This window comes from Periophthalmus magnuspinnatus, chromosome 7 (genome assembly GCF_009829125.3).
Source record: "Periophthalmus magnuspinnatus isolate fPerMag1 chromosome 7, fPerMag1.2.pri, whole genome shotgun sequence".
In the NCBI taxonomy this organism is placed as follows: Eukaryota; Metazoa; Chordata; class Actinopteri; order Gobiiformes; family Gobiidae; genus Periophthalmus; species Periophthalmus magnuspinnatus.
In genome coordinates this window covers 22,082,439-22,109,394 of record NC_047132.1, presented here as the reverse complement: position 1 = coordinate 22,109,394, position 26,956 = coordinate 22,082,439, and the positions used below count along the sequence as shown (strand labels likewise).

Genomic DNA, 26,956 nt, shown 5'->3' with positions numbered 1-26,956 from the left:
ACGTCATGTCGCTTCAGGAGCTTCGCACATTCGTCAACAATTTTAATTCATTTCCAATGAGAAAGAAATGTTGCCGGCATTCGGTTGCATTAATAACAAGCATTTTACTTTACGCTAACATAAAATCGTTGTTTATGAATTGTTTATTTTCTACGTTAATATATATATATAATATTAAATGTTGGGTTAGTATTGCGTATCTGCCAACACGTACGCCAATGTTGTGGCCTGAACTGGCGCATACTTCCACTGCGCTCGCTACAGACCCTGCTGTTCTTCTGCTGTCTGATCTGTCCTAGCAAGGCCCTTTAATGTGCAATATGCAGTGCTACAGTATATTATGTAAAATAAAAACATTTTGTTCGCAATTTTTTTGTTTTTTAATTCACGTTCGTGCCTTACGCCATAGCTTCAAACTGTCAAGCCTGCATAGATCCCCTGGTGGACAAAGGCAGATCTGCACTAAAGCCGTTATGCTCTGGCCACATCCTGGGCCAATATTATCAAATTGCAGACCCTCTTCTCTGGTTGCTGCGCTTTTCTCAGCTATATCTTGTTTTGTTTTCCCTTCCCTTTATTGCTTGCAAATTATTAGGATACTTTTACTGCAATGGCTAGCCAAGGGTGAAGAGAACATTTCTCAGATTTTACAATGATTCTTAATTAAATGTTACACCATGTAATCCTCAATAATCTATTACATTATTGCTGTGTATTGTTATTTATTATGCCTACACAAAGTTTTTGTACATTATGGCAAGTTGTTTATTAAAAGCAAAAATTGACTACCACTTGCTAATCTTCTTGAGAGACACGGGCCTAAAATAAAAGTGAAAAAGAAAACATTTTTGAGACATGAACTTAATTTAAGAGGGTTCTTTATTTAAGTACCATACAATCTGTGGAAACTGTACAGTGGAATTTCCTCAAAATAGCAGCATAAGAAACACACAGAAAACTGAGTTTTCAACATAAAAACAATTTAAAAATACTTTCATAAACTAATTGATTGCACAAGAAATCTAGTGTATGCTGTAGTGCAGCAAAAATGAAAGGGAGGTCATTTACCAGTTTTAGTCTTAATTGGATTTATTTTGAAGAGTGACCATTTGCTTGTTACACTCAACATTTGATTGATCACGTTCTACTTTGTAGGTGGCTTCTGTTACATACACCGGAGATAAGGCTTGTGGCAAGGCCACTATCAAAGCTTTGCGGAGAGAAGAAATTGCACTTTTAAGCCTCAAACTTTCTCAAACTGTAATAGCTACATTCTGATAAAAGCTCTACCAGAGACATGTATAAAATAACTATGTACAGTATACTTGGCTCTGGACTCCAGCTTCCCTCTCAGCATAAGTCTGCAATAGAACCAATCCAAAGAGGCCCACTAAACCATTCAACCTGAAGAAGTGGTTTTGGCTGCTGGCGTCATAAAATATCTTTGCAATTTTATTCATATTTCAAAGGTTTTTACAAGGCAACTGTACATCTACCCATTATGGCATATCATCGGTCACACAGGGTGAAAGTAAATAAAAATAAAACTATTGTATTCAAATAGGAGCATGTGTTGTAAAAGTGCATTACTACAAGGGCATTTATGAAAACAAACTGAAAAACGTGAATGCACTAAAAATGAGACTGCACTCAAAGTACTGATAAATAATTTGTAACAGACATGATTGGATACACACACACACACACACACACAAAACATTGTCCAAGGCACAACATTACTCGAAATCATAAATACTGTTATGTTTGTCTGCCCAAAACAAATAGCCTACGAATGTAGTGTGCATACATAAAAATTTCATGATCATATGGCAGAATTGGGACAGTGACCAAAGCTGGAAAGCATTAGTTATTCAGGCATACATTGTTAACACTTACAGTTTACAGTTTTACACACATACCACTCACACACAACTACATAGAGATGTTGTATCAAGAATATCTTAACACTTGTATCTTGTACACATGACTCCCCTGAATAGTAGAAAGTCCAAGTCCTTGTTTAAACAGTTGATTATGTAGTCCTAGTGGTTTTCGGACATGCACCATTCTCAGCTGTGTGCATGATCACAGGGTAGGCTTGCATCCCCGGGTTTGCCATTGCAATGTATGGCATTATACTTGCAGCACCAAGCAGGCCTACAGCAGGACCCCTGGAGCCCACCAGAGGAGTGGGTGTCCCGGGCCACTGCGGGTTAAGAGAAACAGAGGCCCCACTGCTGTAAAATCCTAAGGGCAAGCGATATGCAGGAGGAAGAATGGCAGAGGAGTTTGGACCATGGTTAGTGGTAAAACCAGGTCCTAAAGCAGCAGACAGGGGGCAGGAAAGAGGCAGGTGGAACTGGCTGCAACCAACATTGGCATGGCATTTTATCTGGAAAGGAAAAGAGTTTACAAATGGCACAAAACAATCTAGCTTCATATTGAATGTCAAAAACTGAAGCTAGGAGTGATCCAAAGTCATCATTTTAAGTGGTCCGTCCTAAATACCTCATGTCCAGCAGGTCTAATGGGTTGGCCTTTGCCTTGTAGTTCTTGTTGCTGTTGTTCCCGTTTCATTTGATTAAGTGTGGGGCGGGGTTTATGAGAAGCAGACAAAGTTTCCTTTGTCCAGTCATCCACCAGTTTGTGAAGATCTTCTGTGAAAGTGCCTTTCTTGTTGTTGCTGTTGTTGGTTTGGACCTGAGCAAGTCGTGGGAGGAGCTGAGGAGTTGGTACAGGTGTGGTCAGAGGGGGCAGGGTCTGATGAGATGTCATCTGGGCTGCAGCAGTGTTGAGGGTTGACCCTGAAGGACAATTGAAAAATTAGAAATTGTTTTCTGACAACTGAATCTATTGGCTGTTCTAATTCCATGAATCCATGTGTGTTTTTCTGAGAGAGATACAGCCAATAGATTAAGAATTGAAATGTTGTTAAATACAAATAAAACAAAATGCAAGCAATGTGGCAAAACTGCCATGCAACAAAAAGTGGAAACAAATAGTGAAATTACTCAGAATAAAAACACAAAAATTTAATTACATAACACAATCCAATATACAAAATGCATACAATTATGATAAGTGTTTTGAAAGGCAAGAACAGAGTTAGACACAGAGTAAAGAAGAAATAAGATAGTTACTACTACTGCGCTCTTTGCCTAGACAAAGTCGTTTCAGAGTAGACCCTAAAAAGGTAAACAGCACAGGACAGAAAGAGTTAGGCCAAAACACACTGAACAGCAGAAGTCAGTGGACAAGTATCTTCACATTGATCTATAAAAACATTTAGGGAGAGAAAAGGTGAGAAGGGGTGTCATGCCTGTGTGAGAGAGACAAAGTGTCTATGTGGTCTTTTGTATATTCAGACAAACTGAACTAAGGAAAAGGACTTGGTTTTGCATGTTGTAGTGTTCCCTTTGGGAGGAGCAAATTGGTTTGTACTATGTCCAGGTATCTTCTTTTAATTTCTTTAACATCAGGACCTGGATGTCTGTAATTGGAATAATCTGTATACATGTAATATATCCCTCTATCTTATAGTTTTGTCTCATACAAAATACTTATCGCCATTTAAATTTAAAATGCCACTTTTTAAAGACCCCTGCCACAATCCTACAAAATTATGAAAAAAAAAAAAAAACTCACAATAGGCACAGAAAACTAGAAAATTAAAGCTACAATCCAAGACATGCAGATAACTCAAGAGGAAGGGGATAGGTTACATTAATATTATTAATGATACAGCCCTTCAAATGGTGAGCAAATGTCCTTCAGTGCCCTGCCTGGATCATGCAGTCTTCTCCATCCAAACATGAGGGACAGAGCTCTCCCCACAACAAAAAGGCTAACACAACATCCAGTTCTAGACTTACAGCATATAATAACTGAGGAGTGTCAGGAAACAGAAATAAAACAAGATGGCATAAACTACCCTAATCCTCAGTCTTTTTTAAAAATACTTTACAAGTAGTTGATGAAAAAATGCTTTTTACAGCGTCAGTCCAGTAGCATTTACTTGATGAAAGGTTTGCAACTGGCCAAATGAAAATGACTGTGTGTTAAATTAAGAGATGGAAATGAAAGTGGAAATAGAAAAAAAACAAATACAAACAGATGGACAGAGACACAGGTCCACTGAGGAATCTAGTGCGTGGTTTGCTACTAGATTTATAGGTGACTCTCTCTGTCGTTTGGTGGTAAACGCTCCAGCCTGTGAAGATGAATATAAAGGAAGAAGAGAAGAAACAAGAAAGACACATGTGAAAGTGCACAGAAAATGGTATGAGAAACCCGCACTAGTAAAGCCAAAGCCAAAAATACCAGGAGATTAAAAGCAGAAGGCAATTATTTCACAATAAACATGTAATATCTGCTTATGTTTACAGTATTTATTGCAGGCATGACTCTTCATTTCTATGCTAAGTCTATAATGTACCAATTAAAAATAGATGATATTGTGATAAGGTGCCCAGAAAGTAATTAAAGAATGGTTCAGTGTAAGACACTGTCCAATAGCATTTGGATGACAAAGCAATGTTCACCATTGATCTCTGTGTGAGGACATGAGTTCTATTTCATCCCTACTGACTGCCATCTGGTGGTCATCAAGGATTCACAAAACCATTTCAAAACACAATTCAAATGCCAAGAGCGTGAGTACATGTCGGCATTATGTGAGAAAGTGTGAGGAAGTGTATGAAGCAGTTGTGCTTTTTTCCTTTTAAAACAGGTGCTTCCCCTCCACAATTATTTGTCCCAAGACAATAACAGCATTTTGTTATGAATAACATAACAACAAAGTACAACTTGAAAATATTATCTACCAATTATACTCCTTTTCGATCATATCGCTGTTAGTTAAGTATATACCATAGGTCTAACTATGTTAAACAGCAAAACATAACAGTGAACCATACTGAACAAACTTTATCTTGAGTACCTTGTGCTGCTTGTGTCACCATCCTGTCACTGTGTACTCCAGTGTAGATGTTGTCTGAGGAGAGGGAGCCCTTCAGGGAACATGGCTGTTGCGTCTGGACTTGGACTGGACCAGGTCTGGGCTGAGTACTAGAACCAGAGCTCACACTGGAAACTGTTGAACCCTCGGACAACAGGGAGCTCTTAGCTGGAGAGTCAGATGAACTGACTGCACTTTCACCTTTAGGATCAGATGTAGTAATGCTGTAGAATTTACTGGCCAGTCTCAAACATGCATATCAATAGTTGAAAACCAAAGTATCTGTCTCTACAAACCTTTTCTGTCACTAGTAGAAGCATTAACGTTGTTTCTGAGCTGCTGCACCATTGGGTTCATTAGCTTCCCAGCCTTCAACTTGTGTTTGCTGGTCCTGCGTCTTCGGCCACTTGGAGGAGCAGCATGAAGAAGGCCAACACTAGGGGGCAATGTTTTCCCCAGCTCTTTGTACAAACGCTCAATCTCGCTCCTCTGGAAGGCTTGCAGCTCTGATATCTCCTTCATGTGTCTAAGAAGAAGTTAACAGTTTTTATATTACATCTTACAACGGTTTATAGTCTTAAATTGTGTATGTTGCTTGAATTTAAAAAAAAGTACTTTTCTCTCAGTTTTTGCAGTTCCCTCTTCATATCTGCATCTTCAAACTCTGAGTCATTGTCGCTGCTGATGTAAGATGACTGGGTGTGTCCTGGAGATGGCGAGGGGGCGTGGCCGTTCATTGCAACAGAGTGACGATTTGGTGAATCTGTGCTATGCTCGCTTTTGCTCCGTCCACTGCGCCTCAAAAAAGCTACTGCCCTTTTCATTAGGTCACTTCCGCTATGTTCAGACAGGGCATGGGTAGGGGGAACAGAATGAGGCATGTGTGGGGCCGTGCTGCCGCTGTCTTCATCTGCTGAATCTGAATATAGGTGCGAGGAGTGATGACGTAGGTGATATGTGGAAGAATCAATAGTTTTGGCTCTTGGGATATGCTGTGGCGTGCTATTGGGGCTGGAAACAGGAGTGGCCTGGTACATATTTGGTGGAGCAGAGTATCGGTTACTGTACGGCTTCGACATTTCTGAATTGTTGTCATTTGGTGAGCCAACTGGACAAGTCTTATTGGACTTGGCCAAGCTCTTGGTGTGACTGTGAGAACCAGTTGTACCACAAGAGGGAGCTAAAGAACTACAGATGCTTTGACTTGTCTTGCATTTCTCCATATTGCAAATTGCATCTGGAGGAGTGGGAATGACCTGGGAAGAAAACAAAACAAAACTATACTATACTACAATAACTAATAAGCAATTTCATCACTGTAATGTTTAGTTTACTTACCTGGAAACGGCTTTTTGAACAGGGAATATCTTTTCTGTTCAGGTCCTTGTTGGTGTCTAAAACAAATATGTTTTAAAAATAAAAGCTATTGTTTAATAGAGATAAAAGCACGAGACACCTACCTGTCACTGCAGAGTCAATTGCACTCACACCATCTGCATGCTCTGGTATCTGAGGCTGAAAAAGTAAATAGAGGACAATCATCATCAACTAATGCTATAATAATTATGATGTACTGTAAATTAGCTACAGCATAATCAAATCATCAAAACTTGCCAATACTTTGTCTTAAACGTGAAAATGTACACATAGAGATCTTAATAGTAGCAGTAGTAGTAGTTATGTAGTAGGCACAGTAGTAGTATTAGTGGTTTGTTCATGGTTACCATTGGCTCCCCCTTCTTCTTAGAATGTCCCCCCTCTGTGCTCTGTCCATCCGATCCTGGTGTGGAGCTAATGTCTTCTGCACTGGAGGCCTGTTGATCTGATGTGCTGTTGCATGACTGAGATGGTGCATGCTCCTGATAGAGAAGAGTCCTTAGTTTCTCATCTAAAGTCTTTATTGTTCGATCCACAAACTCCACTCTCCGTGGCCCCTCGCTGTCTGACTCCCCCTGGTGGCCACTTGCAGGCTGTTGTTGACCTGAGGATGTCTGTGATGCTTGATGTGCAGGACTTTCAGGTTGAGACGAAACTGATCCGGGTTGTATTGATGAAGAGAAAGGTTGTTGTAATACTACAGATTGTTGGGAAGTCATTTCTCCTGTAGGACTAATTTTATTTTGATTCTTTTGAGATGGTAATGCATTGGTAAGAGCCATTTTATCACTGCCGTTCACCTCCAAGGAGACAGGCGGCACTATGGCGCAACATGGCATATCAGTTACCATAGTGATACATGGATCCTCAACAGAAAAGGAGTGGTTGAGATTAGAGGGAGGAAGGGGGTGTTTAGTCACACCAGACTGCGGCTGCTGTATCTGGGTTTTGCTAATGTTTTGGTCCTGTGCTTGCACTGTTGTTGTTTTGTCTGTAGGGGGCAGCGTGGAGGATGTTGAACTGGATAAAGATGCAGCAGGAGTAGACACTGCAGCACTGGTTGTAGTGAGTTTGACAGATGAGTTTTCAGATTCTGAAGAAAAAAATAAATAAATGAATAAAGCAAAGCATGCATTACTTAAGAAACGTATAATCAGACTGTCCCTCCCGAGTGCAACAGTGTTACATCATTGACCGATTTCACCATAAGGGGTTGTTAGCACAAGTGTAATTTCTGCTCTTCATTTCTGCAGAATCACTCTTATGTAACCATCCACAAAAGGATAGACCAACATACACATGAATGCATGCATTATATAGCAGTTTATGAGACATAAAGATCAAACAATAAAAAAAAATCTTGTTGAAAAGGCTTGCACATAAAAAAAATGAATTGCAGTGGCCTCTTTGTAATAAAATATAAATTACATAATAAAGCAGTAAGTGCAATGGAGCAGAATGATAGCTGTTGCCACCTACCATGATCTGTAGAGGTCACAGATGTTTTCTCAGTATCAGCGTTGGGTATTTCAGCCACTGGGCAGATAATGAACCAGCGTTTGCCTGTGTGCAGGACTTTCAAGGGTAAAAAGAGAAATTCACATTGTTACTCTTGTAAAATAACACAGTGGGAAATGATGCTCTATTAAACAATTTAAACACTCACCATTTTGCTGGTATACAAGTTGAGGACTGCTTGGAAATATAACATTTGAACCCTAAAAAAAATTTATAAATAAATAAATAAATAAACAAAGCCTCATGGTGTAAATGGACATTTTTTTTTTAGTACAAATGGCCAGTGGTGAAATGTAACAAGGTAAAAGTTGTACAGTACTGTACTCAAGTACAGATACTTAGAAATTTGTACTTAAAAACATTTTAATGGTTTAGCCATTACAACACCTCAAAATAAATACATTTACTTTTTAAGTACAGTTTTAAAATGGAAATAGTAGGAAAAAGGCTATTTTGTTTTATTTGCCAAGTCCTAAATTTGCCCCACTTTAATCTTGGTTTTGTCGATATATATATATATATATATATATATATATATATATATATATATATATATATATATATATATATATATATATATATATATATATATATATATATCTTTTTTTTTTTTTTTTTGCAGTGTCTCAAAAAGGTATATTAAAATATCACAATTCTTCACATCATTCTATTTTAATATTGCTCAGCCCTTAAGGAGCTCATATTTCTGATCTGTTATGTTGTTTCCTCATCACAAAAATACCCAGAGTTGTGTTTTGTTTCATTCACACATGTTTAACACATAAACCCTGCATATTTAGGCTGAATTCTTCTCTCAAACAGAGGACACTTCCACTTTCTGATGTCATGTGCTCCACAGTGCTTTTAAACTTCATACACCTTAATCTTTTGGATTTGGATAATTTCAGCACTGGCACTTCCAATGTCTTCTAAACAAAAAGGCCACTACATGACATCACAAAACAACTCCGTGTATGTTCATGATGAAGTAACAGCATTATAACATGGCTTAACGCTCACAAGAATCCACTGTGCGTAATACAAGACCTTTAAAAGCAGAGGTATCTAACAGACTAACACTTATCAGACCAATATGAGAGTGCAATCAGAATGAAACACATACTGCACAGAGACCAGTGGATTGATGGCATAGTGACAGTTCATTTCTCACCTCTGTCTCTGCGGTGCCATCTGTATTGTTCTGTTTCGGACTCCCTCCTAGATCAGGATCCTTCTCTCCTTCTGTGTCCTCGCTCAACATGTCCTCTGCCTTCTCCACAATGTCTTTCAGCTGCTCGATAAATATTTCCTTCTCCAGTGGCAGAATAAAATCATGTTCCACCTTAAAAATGAGATGAAAATGTAGGCTTAAGATTTTTGTTCGTATTTAGTTTTTGTAAAAAAAAATAAATAAAAAAATACAGCTAAAGAATGTGTAACGGAGTATGCCAGTGTATGCTTGGGACATACCATGTAAGTTGCAATTTCTTCTGGTGCATCGCCATCCAGGTCAAATTTAAATGTGACCATCTTGTGATTATGAGTTTCCAGTTGACACTCAACCATCTTGTCCCCTGTATTGCATACCTGTGAGGGAAGTGTAAAGCACTGATTAACCAAAAACACTGATTAATGAATACATACTAGAGTACCTACATTGAGCATGCTTAGTTTGGGCTTGTTGATCCTTTCCTGTCTGGAGCGTGTGCGTGAAGTCTTGCGGTGGTGTTTTCTGGCCTTTCCATCACTTCTGCTCCCATGGGTGCCCTCATAGCCATCACTCATCTCTTTTCCCGATGTAGCATCCGAGTTCACACTGGAGGCAGAACAAATACTAATACTTTTGCACAAATGTCACAATTACAATTAAAGTTTGCATTTACTTTAATTTACTTTGTTAAGAAAAATAGCATAATGCTTTTGTGCAATTAAAATTATTATTACAATTTGTAACTTGAAAGCTAGAAAAGTTAAACAAAACATGGCACCTGTCATAGCTCTGGCCAGCACTGTGTTTCTCGGTGGCTTGGTCCTAGAAATACAAATTGACAAAAATCTGGGTGAAACAAACAAAATCTGAAATATGCGAGAAGAAAATGAAGAATTTATTTACACTATTACAACACCTACTCATATGATTGCAGAACAATATTGTTTATGACCATAATCTTATTTTTCTCCTTTGTTTTACCTCCATACTTGGCCCTGGTCCCTGAGCAGCCACATGTGCTTTGTGCTGGCTCAGACTGGTACTCTCCGATATGGACCTTTGGGTCTCGGGCTGCACTGTGACCTGGGTCTCGACCTGGGTCTGAGAGTGCAGTTGGGACACACTGTTGTCTGCAGAGGTGTTCTGGAGTGATCCTCTGTGCACAGGTGAAGAGGTGGACTGGCTGATTTGTCCAGGCTGGACTAACGGCGGGGGAACCAGTCCAGGATGAATGACATGGGTCTGCTGGGGCACCTGCTAAATGAGAAAACAATACTTTATGTAATATTGTTTGAAATATTAATAATAGTATTGTTATAAATACAAATATAAAAACCAATTAGCACATTTCAATCACAAGTTTTGTTCAATTGTGTTATGGTTTCCCATTAATATATACCCACATTATAGTAAATTTTTGTAATGAATTACACTATACAATATGTTTCACTGTCACCATCATGCCATTCTAATTTATTAATTTGCCTGATATGCATGTGTGCAATATTCTTAACATGCACTTACACTACCACTCAAAGGTTTAGACACACTTTTTCATTCATGGTTCTTTATTTCCATGATTATTTACATTGCTACATTCTATATGCTCATTCATAGTTTTGATGCCCTCAGTGAGAATCTACAAACAAAAAATAAACTACAAAAAATATTTTAATTAGATTTTAGATTTTTAAAAACAGTCACCCTTTGCTTTGACCACTGCTTTGCACTTTCACCATTTCATTCATCTGACAAGGCACACCTGTGAAATGAAAACCATTTTAGGAGACTTCATGAATCTCACTGAGAGAAGGGCAAGGTAGAGCGTTGTTAAAAAGCAAAGAGTGGCTCCTTTCATTTACATTAAAAATATATAAAATATTTTAGTTAAGTTATTTAACTTTTTTTCTTTACTGCATCATATAGCTGATGTCTTCCATATGTAAATAAAATATAGAAAGTAGTAAACGTAAAGAAAAAAAGACATCGAAACAGAAAGTGTGTTCAAACTTTTGACTGGTAGTGTCTATGTATATTGATGAATTCAGCATCATCTAGCATATTTCTGTACTACTGTAAACAGGTAAAAGCTTTTATCACGATTAAGCAAACTTTTAAAGCGCACAGAGACCATAACAAGCAACATGGGGCAACATCACCAGTCCACAGCCACATCACAATTACCTGTATCAGAGAGCTTCCATTTGGTGGAGGCTGTGTATTCTGAACCAAGGCACTGTGAGCATGTATCGGATGTAATGTGTTTAATGTCGATGTAAATACAGGTTGTGGAAGGTGCAATGGAGATGTGGGCATTATCTTCCCCAGCATAGGTGTGGGAGAAGGTAAGAGCGAGACGGGTATGTTCGGTGACAACATGTTCTCTACAATCGGGGGGGAGAGAGGGGAGACAGAGGGGGTGGCTGAGGGGTGGACCGGCCCTGGACAGAGGAACATGGGGCTAGGGGATGGAGAGATTGAAGGAGGATGAGGAGTACAGCTGGAGGATGTGGGGAGGAAGGAGTCACAGTCTGCCAGCACCTGCACTGTGGGGTACTGAGAGGGGAACTTAAGAAAAGACAAAGAAGGAGGAAAGGAAAGAAGGAAATCAAGAAAAGGGTGCAGAGGATTAATAATAAAACCAGAAGAAACTACATTAAGTATTTGAAACTTCTGAACCTTAAAATATGGTAAATTGCACACAACCTTGTTATTGTTTAATACCAAGTAACATTTTTGCTTGGGTTTTCTCTTGAACAAAAATAATTGCCATTTGTTTTAGGTTTAAATGCAATTTAGACATGCACTGCTATTGAATTCTACATATGCAATATGTATATACATTTTTTTTATGACAAAAAACATGATGAAAATGTGATACCTGACAAGCTTGTGCAGCCTGGAGGGAAGTTGAAATCTGCAGGGGCTGGAGATTGTGTCCTGAAGTCTGGAAATGCAAAGAAAATAATAATAGAAATGTTCAATAACAGACAATAATAGCTTGCAGAATACAGTAACCCATTTGGAGAGGAAACAAGGGGAGAGGATGTTAGCTAAAAAAACTAGCTAATTTTGAAAAGCCACATTTCCTACTATTGATTCAGATAACAATAGCCTACTCATTTCCAAATGATAGAGCTCCTACTCTGACATCACCTTCAAATCTGATATTTGAACAACTGGCTTTGAATCTACAACTAGAGACTACGGTAAGTGTTGAGGCGAGAAGTCATCAAATGTAATCTAATATGGAACAGCAAGCTAAAATGTTTGACGAAAAGATCACCACCGTCTATCAAAATCTAAAAATAAGATAAAAAGGGTCCATTTGATTTAATCACTTAATTCGTAATTAATCTGGTTATAAGTAAATGAGGGAAAGTCAATTCAGTTATGCAATACCTTCTAGAATATGAAAATCAAACGTGGAATGTAGTGCATTAATTTCAAGATTAATTTGTAATACTTGGTATCTCAGTTCAGAACTTAAATACAATATTTTATAAGTAAATATCTAAAGATTGCACTAAGATTACAATTTAATGACACTATCCTCACCTGAGTTGCATGTCCATGCAAGCCTTGACCCTCCTCCACAAATGTTTGAGTAAACTGGACTGGAGCTGTATGTTGTGGTCCATTTATGGAATGTGCATAGTCCTGGTTTGTAATAACAGCCTGGGTTTGTGAAATGACAGTATTTTGTTGCAAAGTTACATGGTGCTCCGGTTGATTTGTCAAATGTTGATTGTAAATTTCTGGTGTTGCTTGTGATGGCATTTGATTTGAAGCCACACAATTTGGGTAGGTTTGTTGCATTGAAAAGAAGCCTGAATTTGCTGGATGCTGTGGTTGTTGACTTTGCGTTTGGTAGCCCTGTGCAATATATTGTGGTGCGGCTGATGCTTGACTTTGCTGTACATTTTGAGGTGCATAGCCTGCAGCATTGGTCAGGGAGCTGAGAGGGGCAGCGGGGTGGTTGAGACCCGACTGGAGGTATTGTAGAGAGGTGCTTGACATGCCCTGAATAGACTGATGCTGGTGGTCCACAGAGCTAGCCTAAAACAAAAGAGACATATTGAATGGATTGTGTGCTAGTCTGCAAAGATACACAGAAAACCAACATACAAGTACCACAACATCTTGAATCAAAAGAGAAATTGCTGCAATCACTGCTGACAAATTAGGTTATATCTATTGTTGAGCTGGAAAAACAAGCGTATGGTAAAAGACATGGGACAAACAGTAGTAAAGAACAATAGGATAGGATTTCTGCATTGTAAGTTAAGATTCACTGACAAAAGCTATAAACCCAGCCACAGTGAAAGCGGTAAAGTTGGATTGGCAATCAGGGAGAACAGATGTTTAGATATGTATCAGTTGAGCAGGGCTGGTAAAAGTTAATGACCCAGAGAGCAAAGGTCAAAGGTAATAGGTCATAGCATCTCCATGCAGATTCTACTTCAAGGTTAGGGTGAAGACAAGTGGTTAGGAAAGCAGTCGAGACCTTGTTAGGGCGCTAAAAATAATTCATCTAGAGACCTACCACTCCCATAGCCCTGGTCTCTGGATCTTCTGAACAGTTTACAGACATGGAATCTTGAGATGATTCGAGGTCTCCAATAGAAGACAATAGTTGTGTCTTCAAAGTTCCATCACCATCACTGCGGGGTGTCTGGCGAGCCAATGCAGGGTGCATCGTTTGGGTGTGAGAAGTGGGACAAAGGGTTGATTTGCCACTGATTATGTTGAAAAGGTTCTTCTGCAGCAGTGAGAAATCTGAACCATCACTCAAAATTTTCTGGCTTGTACTATGACGCCCAAATCCATGAGTTACCCCGGTGGTGGGCAATTGAAGGTCATTATAGTTTGCTAGAAAAGGACGATTACTCATGTAAAGCAAAGACATGCAGGCCTGGCATGTGTGTCCTCTGTGCATGGACAGTAAATGGTTATGATGAGATGCTAGACTCATAAGACTGCTTAGGTCAGAGTGCCTGCGTCCACCTCGTGCTGGAACACCTAGATTCTGATTGGTTGATTCAGATGAAGGTCTCACACAGGTGTCACTAAGCCGCCGTTCAGGGGACTGAGGATGCAGGAGAAATGTAGGAGAAGGAAATCCATCTTCTACTTCCAGTTCGGTCGGACTCAACTCCGATTGGCTCTCTAGGACTACAGGAGTGGGGCTAACTGACCTCTGAGCTTGAATGTGGCCGTTAAGTTGACTAATATGATTGGCCTTATAAGTGTCTATAACAGGAGCACTCCCCCTCCTGGTGGCACCACCCAAACGAGTCCGGATCTCAGGGCTTAGAGTAGGTCTCCAGACTTCACCTTTGTCACAGGAGCGAGGTCGGACTGGAAACTGACCAGGCTGATACCCAAAATGCAAACACAAGTTATGTAAATACACTCATCGGATAAGGTAAGTAAATACGGCATTGTGATGGCACTAAACAGATGTGCATAAATGTTTGAAATGTTTGTAAAAGAAAATTTTAAAAAATCTAGACCAGTGTTTCTCAATCTTTTCAGACCAGAACATAAAAAACTACAATAAACCCAAATAAAGATAATGATGGAAACAGGAGCAATTAACACCTAAATATGTCAAGAGTACTAATATGTACATTACAAGTGAGAAAAACTGGTCTAGTGACCTCACATTTGTAAATTTCAAAAACAAGTTCTGAGTTATTCTATTTGGATACAGACCTGCTGTGTTGTCATAGTGGGTTCAAGAAGTGACTGGTAAAGGATGCTCTGTTGACTGCTGTGTGAGTCTGAGTACACAGTGGAGCCTGTTCCACTGTCCAGTGTGCTGTCAGCTGCCAAAACAAACACAAATATAACATACAATATTTTATTTATAGTTTCTTCATTTGTTATCTTCACCTTTTACAATGATCACATTTCTCCAGCCATATTATTGATATTTGCAGCTATTCTGTGAGTGAACATGATGACCTACATTGTGTCACTTTGTCTCTACTGCCTGGTTTAAAGAGCACAACAATGACCCTATATCTTATCCAACCAAAGCATCTTGCACATGTACTTTTTGTTTTGATCAGTAATAAATAAAACAACAGAATTCCTCACATGTGACCGATGTGGTACTAGTCGGGTGGTTGCAGAGGCGGTTGTGAGGGTCGGAGTCTGGTTCTTCTGGTTCAGTTCTGGTAGAGGCACCCTGAGACGTTGTGCCCAGAGCCTTGTCCCGTTTTAGAGATGCAGACACTGTCCTCTCTCTCCTCCATTTGATCAGAGCCACTCGGTCCCGGATGGACTTTCCCACGGTCTTTACATCGCTCTCATGGAAGAAGCCAGACTCCACCTGATGATGTACAAGAAAGGACATTGCATTATATTGTGATTTAAGAAAGAAAGGTTGTATAAAGCAAGACAGATGGAGACATAGAATGGGAGCTCGGACAGGGGAAAGAAATCTATTTTAAGGGGATGAGTGTTGAAGTATAGCTTTTGTCAGCAGCTGGCATGGTTGTGCATTTATCAGGAAAATGTTAAAGCTGCAAATAGGAACAAATTAGCAGTTACCAGGAATACTACAGCAAGCAAGAAATCCCATTTGACTATCAATATTGAAGTTAAATAATTTTGTAAAATTGTATGTGTTTATTTTTTATTTACTGGTATTTACTGGTAAACAGGCACAATGTACACTAATAAACACTGGCACTGTAATGTGTGGTCTCAAGGCAATGGGTAAAATGCCAGTTTAGGAGCATTTTATCATTCACTCACCATCTCTTGTGCCACAACTTCGGGAACCTCTTTCTCCAGGTCAAACGAGAACTCAATGGCTCCAGTTTCTTTGTATTTCCCTTTCAGTTTTTTGTGATCCTCTACCCACAGCTTCAGAGCGATGGACGACTTTTTCCCATCATCTTCTTCTGCAAGCTCCACCCTCACACCTGTGTCCTCGGCAAAGAAGGCATGGTTCAGCAGGTCTTTGATTGTGTACCTGAAAAATGGAACAGAAAATAAATGTGCTGAAAATCTATGGGTAAACCACAAACGTTTTTACTTTCTTAAAACTTTTATTTATCCCACAATAGGGAAAAACAATGTTGCAATGTAAAAATTAAGAGCAGCAGGAACATGCAATCAAAATCAAGCTAAAGAGAAGAATAGACAAAAACAGCAGAGTAAACCTATAAGGCTACAACACTTTGTACAAAAATCTCTGACATATAACATGTCAATTAAAAAAAAAACTTAATTCTTAAGAGTAGGTAATTATAGAACAACTGAGACTGCTCAGCAGTGTTATTGGTTCATTACAGAATTATGTATCCTGCATCTATGCATTTACAGTGAAACTGAGTGAAATCCTTCAGCAATAAAAAAAAAAAGCCACATAGACCCTAATGTCACCCCTTGTGCTTATGTAACCAAACTCATAGGTGCCCTGCAGATACAAAGGAAAACTGATGTTGCTGAGTCGTCAGCTGTCTATGCCAGAGAAAGTGAGAGAAGACACAGCCCAAACCCGCTCGTGTAAAAATGCGGACATTTGCCATCACTCACCGCTCCTCCTTCTTTTGGCAGATGCACTCCCCAATAATCTCCTTTATTTCTGGATCCATGACCTTGTTGTAGCTGGCTGGCTTAACTCCCTGTGGAAAAGTAAAAAAGAAATTAAGTAAGTAGTGCAGATATAATATCTAGATCCTTAAAAGTACCAAAAGTTCAATTTGCTAATGTAAAGGTGACTTTGCAGACAGTTTACTATGCTACTTTTACATAGATCAAGCTGACTAGTTTTCAGTTGCCCAAATCCTATATTTTCTCCATTTAGCTTTTAATGCCAATTCCAAACAAATAATATACATTATATGGTCTGTTATAAATTTTAGTGACAGACGTCAGCCAAGACTATTATACAAACAGGGATTTGATATTATAGTCGCTTAAGGGTAATGGACAAAGAATGCCAATAAACACGTGAGTGTCTAGAGACAGTTTCACAGATCGCCGCTGACCATTACCATGTCTTTATTAAATAGCACATAAGACACAGGTCAAATTTCAAGCAGGCCAAGAGTGGAAATCAATTTTCCCTTCAAAGCATTGCTGCATGATTTTAACAGCATCTCTGTCTTAAACAAGTACATTTCACTTGAGCTTTAACTGGTTTCATTTTCAATGAGGGGGCTTGAGCAGGACAATGGCTTACACTGGTAACTTTGCGGTAAATCTGGGCAGCATTTTGGCACTCTGCATAGGGGTATTCTGAAGTGGCCATCTCCAGCATACACATCCCAAAGGCATAGACATCCACTGCTTCATCATAGTGCTCCTCGTACATCTCTGGCGCCATGAACTCAGGTGTGCCTAAAAATAAAACAAATGTTAGTAATGTTGTCTTTTATTTTATAATGTTTTCATTGGTTCTTACTTACCTATAACACTTTTAGCAAAGGAGGCTGCTTTCAATGTTGCCAGTCCCAAGTCACCTATTTTCACTGAGCCTGTGGGGCCAGTAATGAAGATGTTGTCACACTTCAGGTCTCTGTGTATGATGGGAGGGGTCCGTGTGTGGAGGAAATGCAAGCCTTTCAAAATCTGACGACACCAGCTGCGCAAAACTTTGGGCTTCATCACTTTAAAACGCTTGAGATACCTTTAGGAGAGGAAAATTACAGAAAATTTATGAACACAAAAGATAAATATAATACCGCAAATATTAAAATACTGACGTTTTGAGAGTTCCTGATGTCATGAGTTCTGTCACTAACACAATAAATTTCTTCCCTTTGACAGGAGACTCCCAGAAATCATAAAAGCGAACAATGTTGGGATGTTGAAGACCCTTCAACATCTCTGCCTCCTCCTTGAAGCGCTGACGCTCCATTTTGGACAGCTTACGGTCCTAAAAAAAAAATAAAAATTAGATATAATCAGAAATCATTGTGTGAAAATGTAATGTAAAGATTCTTTACCTAAATTACTAGGCTATGTCCCTTCATAATATCCAGTTTGATTTAAAATAAATGAATTATATGTTTTTAGAAAAAGAATTACAAAATAAAATACCAAAAAAACAAAACAAAAACACGTCACCTTTTAACTAAAAAGTGTACCAAAAACAGAACATGTTAGAACATTTTGCAGTTTATAAAAGTTTATACAGCTCTAATTTCCATTCATTTCTGAGGTAGGTGTTGGGAGGCAGAACGGAGAGAAGCCTGCACTCTCACACCCTCCACCACATGCTGCAGTTCAACGACATCGATTCCCTCTCCATCTCCTTTACTTCATCCACCTTTCACTGGCCTCACCCCACCCCTACCCATTCCTCCACATCTGCAATCTGTCTCACCATAACCTTGCACCTACCACGCCTTTAGTACAACCTGCATCTCCCACTCATGGGCTTCCCTTTTGTTAATACACTCCATTCAACCCTATGCCCTTAAAACCACCAGCACGACTTCCTTTATCTTACACTGCAGCTTGTATCATCACACGCACAGCTCTTATGTAACCAGCGCATGTATACTCCTCACAGGCGAGACGTGGAGCTAGCAGCCCCACCCTCATGGAGAATGGCAACAAAGACGGCAAGACGAAATTAAGTGTTCGAGGTGATATCATGCTCGTTTAAAAAAATTACATCAAACCAAAACATTATGTACCAGTCCTAAGCATGGGTAAAAAGGTTGAGATAATAGCATAGGCGCCTTTTTGTTAAACCGATAGATAAAGGATGAGTTCTGAAAGATTTCTCATCCCTGTGCACAGTTATCTCATGACTGAACTACAACCATTATAAACATTAAAAGATTATTGTGTTTGGCGTGTGTTTAGGGTGCAACCAAAGCTTTTGCCGATATTTTTACTTTTTAGTGATAATAACATTTAAGATGTAAAAATAAATCCAAAATTTGTGAATTAAATAAAATGTATGTTAATGTAGTTAATGTCTTATTTTAACAGAATTCACATAATGTTGAAATGTGTTTTCATGGCCCCAAAAAATGCCTCATTCTGTTTATGGGATATGCAGCTTATAAATCTAAATACATCTAAATATCTAGCCAGGTGAATTGCTCAAGAGAAAGCTAGGAAATGCTGTCAAACATAGTCTATGCCATCTAATTGCATAACATCACATCGCCCTCTAGTATTTTGTGATTTGCATATCCATTTAACATCAGAATATTTAAGTACTACCAATATGAAAAGTAGCATGACGTAATGAGAAAGCGTGATAAGCCTGATGCCAACAGCAGGTTTAGAGTGAGATTGTTCTGGGGGTGGGGTCTTTCTGCGTTCCGCTCTAGCTCTATGAATAATTCAGCGCTGCAGAGATCCCAGGACAGAGGCGAGCTGCGCAGTGCTTGCCTTGTGTGGGGGGGGGTCCGCCCAAAGAAAGCCGGGTGATCCCCACGTGCTCCTCCCCGCTCTGCACAAACACGTGGTGGCTACAGATACGGATCCGGCATGAAAAATTAGTGAGGCATAAATCGGTTTGTACTCGTTGACTTCTGCTGCTGCTGTCTTTTTAAGTCATTCTTCTCAATTATAATGTGGATGCAATTTTTTGTAATTGATGTATTGTTGACATATTGGTAATTTGACAAATGTATGATGTTTACATACACATCCATGGGTTTCAAAATTAGGACCGTTGCCATATTTAAAACAAAATATTACATGTTTTGAATGGGAAAAGATGTTGTATATAACAGGAAGCTGAAACCCATTTATATATATTTTTTTTTCTCTTAAGAATGCCCAAAATTCAAGATTCTAAAATAGAATCTAAATACTACAATAAAAGTTAACTGCAAACTGCCTCACAATATTTAATGATAAGGAGGCAGCATGATATGAATATGATAACCATGTTAGAGTTGCTCATGCCAGAGTAGGGCTGGGTGATATGAGAAGAAATGAGTCACAATTGTTTTGGACCTATCTCTATTTTATTTAGACTTTATTTTCCAATATTGAAAAAACTAAAAAACTAAAATGTCTTAAATTATACATTTTCTGAACATAAACAATGCACACTAGTCATCATCCTCATCATCTAACACAAAAAAAGTAAAATTTCTTACTCCAAAGTGGGGTTGTCAAAAGTATCTAAAATCGGACTCTAATCAATACTAAAATTAATATGAAAACTAACTCATTTGAGCAGGTATCGATACTAAAAAAGTCACATTCACAGGACAGAAATGAACCCTTCCTGAATACTTTATCTGATGCAGCTCAAGATCATTCTAAAGCTATATTCCCATGGACCACAATAGAACCTGCCTGTGCGACTGAGGGATTACACAGCTATAAGGTCACCTGGTAAGAAAGTACTATGATTTAATGCTGAAAATTACATTCTATTGTCTAGATGGCCCTTTTTTTTACTATCGTCTTGGTATTGGAATTGGTATTGAGTGTTGAGTCTATTCCTTAGTATAAAAATTGAAACACTACTCCAAGCTTTGCAATGTTTGGGATCTGCACTGATGTTTTTACTGACAGAGAATTGGCTGCCTCAATTTAAACTGCATCTATGCTTGGGACTTTTTAATTAGAATCTGATTCATTGCACAGCCAAGGCAGAGGTCAACCGAACAGACGGAGTGGACAAGATTATTAGGTAAACAATGTTCATTTGTTTAAAAGGGGCCAGGGATTGCATGATAGAAAAACTAAACTCAAGTTAGAGCCAACAGTGTCATGTGACTCATCCATCCACCTGATTTAAACACACATTTTTGTGCAATTCCACACTCCATTACCTCGGTGAGTTCCCATGACTAATATTTAAATCTATTACCTTCTCGCACAGTGCATAACGTCTTGTTTATGTTGAATGAGCTCCGCAGAGTGTGGAACTAATGGTCTTGTACACTGAGGTGGTGGGTGGCTGCACAGTGGAGCTTTGGTTTATAAATGGCCTCCAGCTAATGTCCCAATCCATTTCTCCATCTCTGCTGCCTGTAAACGGTTGTGCAGAGCTCGAGAGTTTAACAAGATGTTTACACATAAGCTAGTATATTTTTTATATACTTTTTATTTTGTTTTGGCTTAGTAGGTACTTTTTCGTTGTATTTAAGTGTTCTTTTAAATAAAGCAGTAAATAATGATTGACATATTATCAGTTTTAACAGTCGTAGCAGTACTAGCTTTAGTAGTAAAAAATGTAGTATGAGTAGACATCAGGAATACAGTACAGTCATTTTATCACAGATTTATTGTATAAAAGTACTGTTACGAGCTAATAATAAAATAAGTAAATATACACATTTATTTCATGCATTAGTGACCGTGGAAATATTAATCCTAACCTGTCTTTGGCATCTCTTTTCCTTTGCAGATTCCTTTAAACAAATACCGACACTAGAAAGTCTATTTAGAGACACGCTCAAGCTTCAAACACAGCAATGAGTCAGACTTGTGAAAAACACACTTTGCTCTCGGTAAAAGTGTCGCAGTCCCATTCATGCTAGCTGGTGATATTTAGCTTCTCATGAGCATCCTAGCCCTGGTCTGTCGGTGTGTGTTGTTGGTGTGACACTTGTGGTCTTCCTGTGCATATGTATTAGGTGGGATGTTGCCATGCTGTGCACACAACACCACTGGGTCCACATGTGGCCACTGCTGAATAATGCACAAGATCCAGTGTCTACAGAAGGCCAGATAGAAACTAATGCAAATGTCTGGGTAAGGTTTAGTCAATGCCAAAGTCACAAAGGTCAATATTAAAATGCATGAATCCTGTTTTAAATCAATGGTTTTGCAGTCAGTATAGTTCTGGGTAGAATGATGTCGAGTTGCTAGACAGGAGGCCTACAGGGAGACCAAACATGAGGTTCATGGTGTAGTGAGACATGAGGATGAGGTTAGATAGAGACAACTGATAAGTAATATGGACACCAACCAAAAGGGAAACTAGCATGCACCGTTTTGGGGATGACTGAACTATATTGCAATCTACTCATACTTTAAACTGAAGCAATAATGAAGTCACAAAAGCAGCAATTATTTAGGTAATAGAATGTGAAAAACTTGTTAACCCCCCAAGTTTAGTCCTCTATAAGCGTGTACTGAAATAAATTGAATTCTTGTATTAGCAGTTCATATTTCAGTCTTCTCTCAAATGTTAATGCTGCTGGATGTGTATACAATATGCACTTTGAACTGACATCTAAATTGAAAACAGAAAATTGCTAATTTAATCACAACTGCAATACTTTTGGGTTTGTAAAAGTTGTGAAGAGTAGTCAGATTAATACATTTATTTGAACAGTTGGCATTAATAAAAAAAATAAATAAATAAAAAATGAACAAAGCCCTAGAACAAAATATTCAGCTCTGAAAATGTGCACACGGCAAAGACACACTGTACATGCTGAGACAGACAAATGTTTGACAGACAACAAATGACAAAGCCATCGTTCTGCCGTTACGGCACTTTTAGATAAAAAATGGTGATACTCCCATGGGACAATAGCAGCTATCACACACTATTGATTATGCACTAATAGAATCAGAAAGGTCCCGATGAGGAGAAGCTGTGAGCTCAGGCACCATCCATCTTCACGACACACCACAGACAGACTAATCAGACATCACTGTGATGTCTTTACAGGTGGCTGTCATAGAAGTACCATTATTGCCGGTCTTGTGCTCCATTTGTGTCATCTTCAGATATTTTTGGTGTAGAGATGAAAAGGTATTGGTTTGACAAGGTTTTGTTGCTATGTTACTTTGGGGAAATTTTTGGATGCTTTTAGCTAACAAGTCAGATTTGCAAACATTGGTTTATACGCAAGATTAAAACCACCAATGAATAATGAAGCTACCTTACATGTTACACTGGAAGTCACCATGCGACTGTTGCTAAACAAACATTTAATGATTACTTAGTCTAACAAAAATCATTGCATAATTTCAAGTTACCTCATATGCCTTACTGGGAATTGAATGTGAAAATTAAACAAGCCAGGTTATGAGAATATCTGGCCTTAATTATCAATAAGCCCTCATTATAAACCGCTAAGAATCGTCACAATGAAGTAAAACACCAAATCCTCATCAAGGCTTTTCCAAAGCTTAATACATTCACAAACATTTCCTCTTTCCTCTAATAACTGCATGCCATTCAAACAGGATTAGGTTGATTTTGGGTTAGCAATGTGACAGGGATTTCAATAAGAACGTCTTGACAACTTCCTGTAAAGAAAACTTAAAGCCAGTGTCCGAAACTATGTCACAACAACAATAAGGGGATTTTCTTATGTAAACAGCCACTTATGTAGGAAATAACACAAACTCTAAACTTAGGCATTAAATCTCATGTCAAAGACCAGTGGCCGGGGGGGACACAGCTTCGTTTATTGAAATTAATATCCTACACTCATTGCGCAGAGGATGTGATTCTGTATTGATCCCAACGGAAGTCTCTATTCCTTAGAGGTCATGATGACACGATGAGCGTAAGGGTTCATGTACTCCATGTAACTAAACTTACAGAATTCACCTAGCATAATACATTTATAACTTTACTTCTATTGCATAGTCATAAAAAAGAAGTGGAGAAGAGTGAGTTGATTTAGATGCCGTATAAAACTAGGCACAAAAGCACAAGGTTAAAGGTAGCTGTTATACTTAGGACTTGTCTTTTCCCAAAGAGAAGGTATCACTGTGTGAGTCAAGACAGCTGAAGATTCTCATCTCTGGAATAACAGTGTATGCAGCTGTCCATTATATTGAACAAAAATACAACTTAACAAGCAATTAATTTTGATCTAAAGTCAACAATGGCCAGTTTTATAGTAAAATCAATGAGCGTGCATTATGTTTTTGGAGCATTGTCCCAAATCTGTTCTGCCGCATATTGAGCCCAGTAATATGGTTATATCCAAAATAATAATCTCATTTGAGCAGCTGGTGTAACTGAATGTTGTAATAAATCATATAATTTTACAAAATGAAGTATACAGTGGAACAAGTAAAAAGTACTAAAAATCCCACAAAATGCCAACACAGTGACATTATTGACAATGCTATTTGATGGCAAACACCAAGTTTTAAATATCAGTCATTAATCATTGATCAGGTTCAAGAATAACTGAGTGGTTTTTGGCTCTGCGTATTGTAACACCAATGTCCCAAATATTCACACATATTCCTAAAGAAAGGATGAAAATATCTGTATCCTGCATAAACTTGTGCAAGAAAGTACAAGGTGGACCCAGTCTAAATATACATGTTTTCATAAAACAATGATGATGATGAAGTTTGAAGCACAGAAAGGCAAGGTGGGGTAGAGTGGGGTAGTGGCCAAAGATGTCCCAGAATGAACTGAGAACCGAGCCGACCTCTCTGACTATTTTAGCAGCCGCTGCAGTGAGGCAAAACGCCAACAAGACCAACTTGAATCAGCACTATGCTCCAGTCCAGACTAAACACAAGCAGGAGATTTACTTCATGTTCGATAGTATATATATAACCATATAGTAAAGCGGTCTACACAATGCAGAACATTAGCTTTAAAACAATAACAGCTTAAAAATTGCAAGAAAAAAAGTATTTAAGTATTTCAATCATCCCTTTGTTATGGCATGCCTCCAAGTGTGCAGAGATTATATATGTGTAGCAGTTTTATGTCAGTTACCTTGTCAAACCATTTTCATGTATAAGGCCACGCAGCTTTGTTATAATACTTTCACTAATTTAGTATTATTCTAGTCTGGATCTAGTTTAGTTGTAGGTTACTGCAGTCATCAGTTAGTTTTTTTGTATATTGTACAGCGGTGTATAAGATGTTTGTTGTCAAGAATTATCAAAAAAGTGCAGCTATAGCCAACACTGGCTAACAAAACAAAATGAACTCTGGGGAAGTCCCTTGGTAAAACAAAACTACTGCTGCGAACTACCATCTTAAGCTTTAAGACTAATCAGTTCTGCATGTCAGCCTTGACCAAAAGAAAATTTCCTCCAAACTGGAATTTCAACCATTCAAAAGGTGCATGTAAAACAGAGTGAGACAAATGGGTACAAAGTGTGCCCCTAAATAGTTAGAAGTAGTTATTGGGGAGGTAATTTGTCACGCTTGACAGAGGAAGAATCTAGGACACCTACAGTGAACAAGAGGGGCTGATTACAGAGGAAACATGTACTTATTTTACGTAGGACAGATACATTTTTTTTAGTTGTGGTCCTGGTTTTATGACCCGAATTAGACACACTGCAAATAAGGTATAGATCTGTCTTGGTTCTGGAAATAAGAATGATTTTGTTGATGTTTTAGGCAATAATACATAAAAAAAAAATGTATTATTGATAAATGTACAACTCAGTTTGAGAGCCAAATATTTTGTAGCGGTGGTTGTTATAACATATATTGCTACAAAAAAAATAAAATAAAAATATCTGATTTTGATTTAAAATGTCAGACCAATGCCAATAAAACATGGAATAAAAAACATTTTATAACTAAAATAAAACTGTTTTCATAATGATAAATATCATGGTAACGTAAGAGATCAACTTAAACTCCCAGTGAGACTAGCAGAGCCTAATCGAATAGAGAGGTCCCTGTTCCCTGTTCACACACATAACCTTGGTGAATTCCTTTGGGATTACTGCCCCTAATGAGCTGTTGTGACACTTTGGATTGTTCCACGAAAAATTGAGAAGTTCAAAGTTAGTGGGTCTGCAATAAATATTATTCCCCTCTTTTACCAGAACTACGATTATCAACTATAAGAGTTTAACAGGTTAAACACGAGTTGTTATGGACGGTTTTGGGTCAAAAATACAATTTGGGCCTCAGAAGAACAACACCATTACTTCCATAAAGTTTATAACTATCTTTGGTCAGTTCTAACCTCTATAATAGCAACATTAAAATATAGCAAAGTTCAGCTTCTATGGAGGATTTTTCTTCCTGTAACACTGGACTTTAAATAGTCTGACTCTGTAACTCTTTATTTATTTTCACTTCCATTTCCCTGATTGGGAAAAAATAAATAAATAAATAAATCAAAGCAAATCAATAGCATGTTTATTTGGGAAGTTTTGTTATCGGACGCCTTTCCTACCACACCCAGCCTCTTTCTAACAAGAAGAAGAAATATGAGAAAAAAAAAATAAAAAATCACCCAAAGAAAAAAATATCCTTCACAGACTTGTCCATCTTCCCTAAGGGATGTTCAGTTGGTTCAGTGGTAGCTACACGCAGACCATTTGAATATATTGCAACACATGTTTGGTGCATTTTCAACCATTGTTCTGTCAGTTTTAGCCCAACAGTTCAAAACTTTACCAATAAATAGGTCATGCACTGTTGTGTCCAAGGTGTGCAGGAAAAGACATGATTTCCACATCCTGGCATCTTTACATGGTCACAGTCAGCTCTGCGCTGATTTAATCTACTGACAAACAAGCTCCCTGCCAAATACCACAGAGAAGTCAACACAAAATCGGAGGTAAGCTATGCTCCCTGCATTAGGCATGGACATGGATATGGTTTCTTCAACAAGGAAGAAAAGGGAGAAAGAGGAAAGTTTAAAAGGACAAATCCAGCTCAGAAAAAAATTCAACACATGTATAAAACTAAATGCAATGCAAGTTTCATAAAGAGGCTGGGATTGTCAAAGTATAAAACAATCAGATACTAATAGATACTGAAACCAGTAATGAAACTAGACACTTTTTTAGTACCGATACCTGCTCAAATGAGTAACATTCACATGACAGAAATGAACTTTTCCTGAATAGCTTTAGAATGAGTATAAGTATCAGACCACATGGACTAGTATACATCCACGGACTACTATGGAATCTACCTGGACGACTGAGGGATAACATGAATATAAGGCCACATGGTAATATAAAAGTGGTATGAT

General features: G+C 38.3%; 1 protein-coding gene across 2 annotated transcripts in view; it reads right to left on the bottom strand.

Annotated features, from left to right (window-relative positions):
• Positions 1-861: 861 nt before the first annotated feature.
• The window catches only part of LOC117373007 (serine/threonine-protein kinase WNK2), a 32,437-nt gene continuing 6,342 nt past the window's right edge, over positions 862-26,956 (bottom strand). The window contains exons 2-28 of one of the 2 annotated variants that reach the window (XM_055223198.1): positions 17,789-17,961; positions 17,492-17,712; positions 17,266-17,423; positions 16,617-16,705; positions 15,831-16,050; positions 15,168-15,402; positions 14,781-14,893; positions 13,609-14,439; positions 12,621-13,121; positions 11,944-12,009; positions 10,044-10,319; positions 9,841-9,884; positions 9,509-9,668; positions 9,323-9,439; positions 9,024-9,194; positions 8,001-8,052; positions 7,814-7,909; positions 6,682-7,427; positions 6,418-6,472; positions 6,296-6,351; positions 5,573-6,213; positions 5,254-5,483; positions 4,940-5,158; positions 4,112-4,210; positions 3,141-3,185; positions 2,509-2,804; positions 1,699-2,392 (exon numbers count right to left, since the gene is read on the bottom strand). In XM_055223198.1, the coding sequence (XP_055079173.1) occupies positions 2,033-2,392; positions 2,509-2,804; positions 3,141-3,185; positions 4,112-4,210; positions 4,940-5,158; positions 5,254-5,483; positions 5,573-6,213; positions 6,296-6,351; positions 6,418-6,472; positions 6,682-7,427; positions 7,814-7,909; positions 8,001-8,052; positions 9,024-9,194; positions 9,323-9,439; positions 9,509-9,668; positions 9,841-9,884; positions 10,044-10,319; positions 11,944-12,009; positions 12,621-13,121; positions 13,609-14,439; positions 14,781-14,893; positions 15,168-15,402; positions 15,831-16,050; positions 16,617-16,705; positions 17,266-17,423; positions 17,492-17,712; positions 17,789-17,961 (6,270 nt within the window). In that variant the 3' untranslated portion in view covers positions 1,699-2,032. Of the gene's footprint in view, positions 2,393-2,508; positions 2,805-3,140; positions 3,186-4,111; positions 4,211-4,939; positions 5,159-5,253; positions 5,484-5,572; positions 6,214-6,295; positions 6,352-6,417; positions 6,473-6,681; positions 7,428-7,813; positions 7,910-8,000; positions 8,053-9,023; positions 9,195-9,322; positions 9,440-9,508; positions 9,669-9,840; positions 9,885-10,043; positions 10,320-11,943; positions 12,010-12,620; positions 13,122-13,608; positions 14,440-14,780; positions 14,894-15,167; positions 15,403-15,830; positions 16,051-16,616; positions 16,706-17,265; positions 17,424-17,491; positions 17,713-17,788; positions 17,962-26,956 lie in introns of both variants that reach the window. The other variant, XM_055223200.1, reaches the window with a different exon arrangement.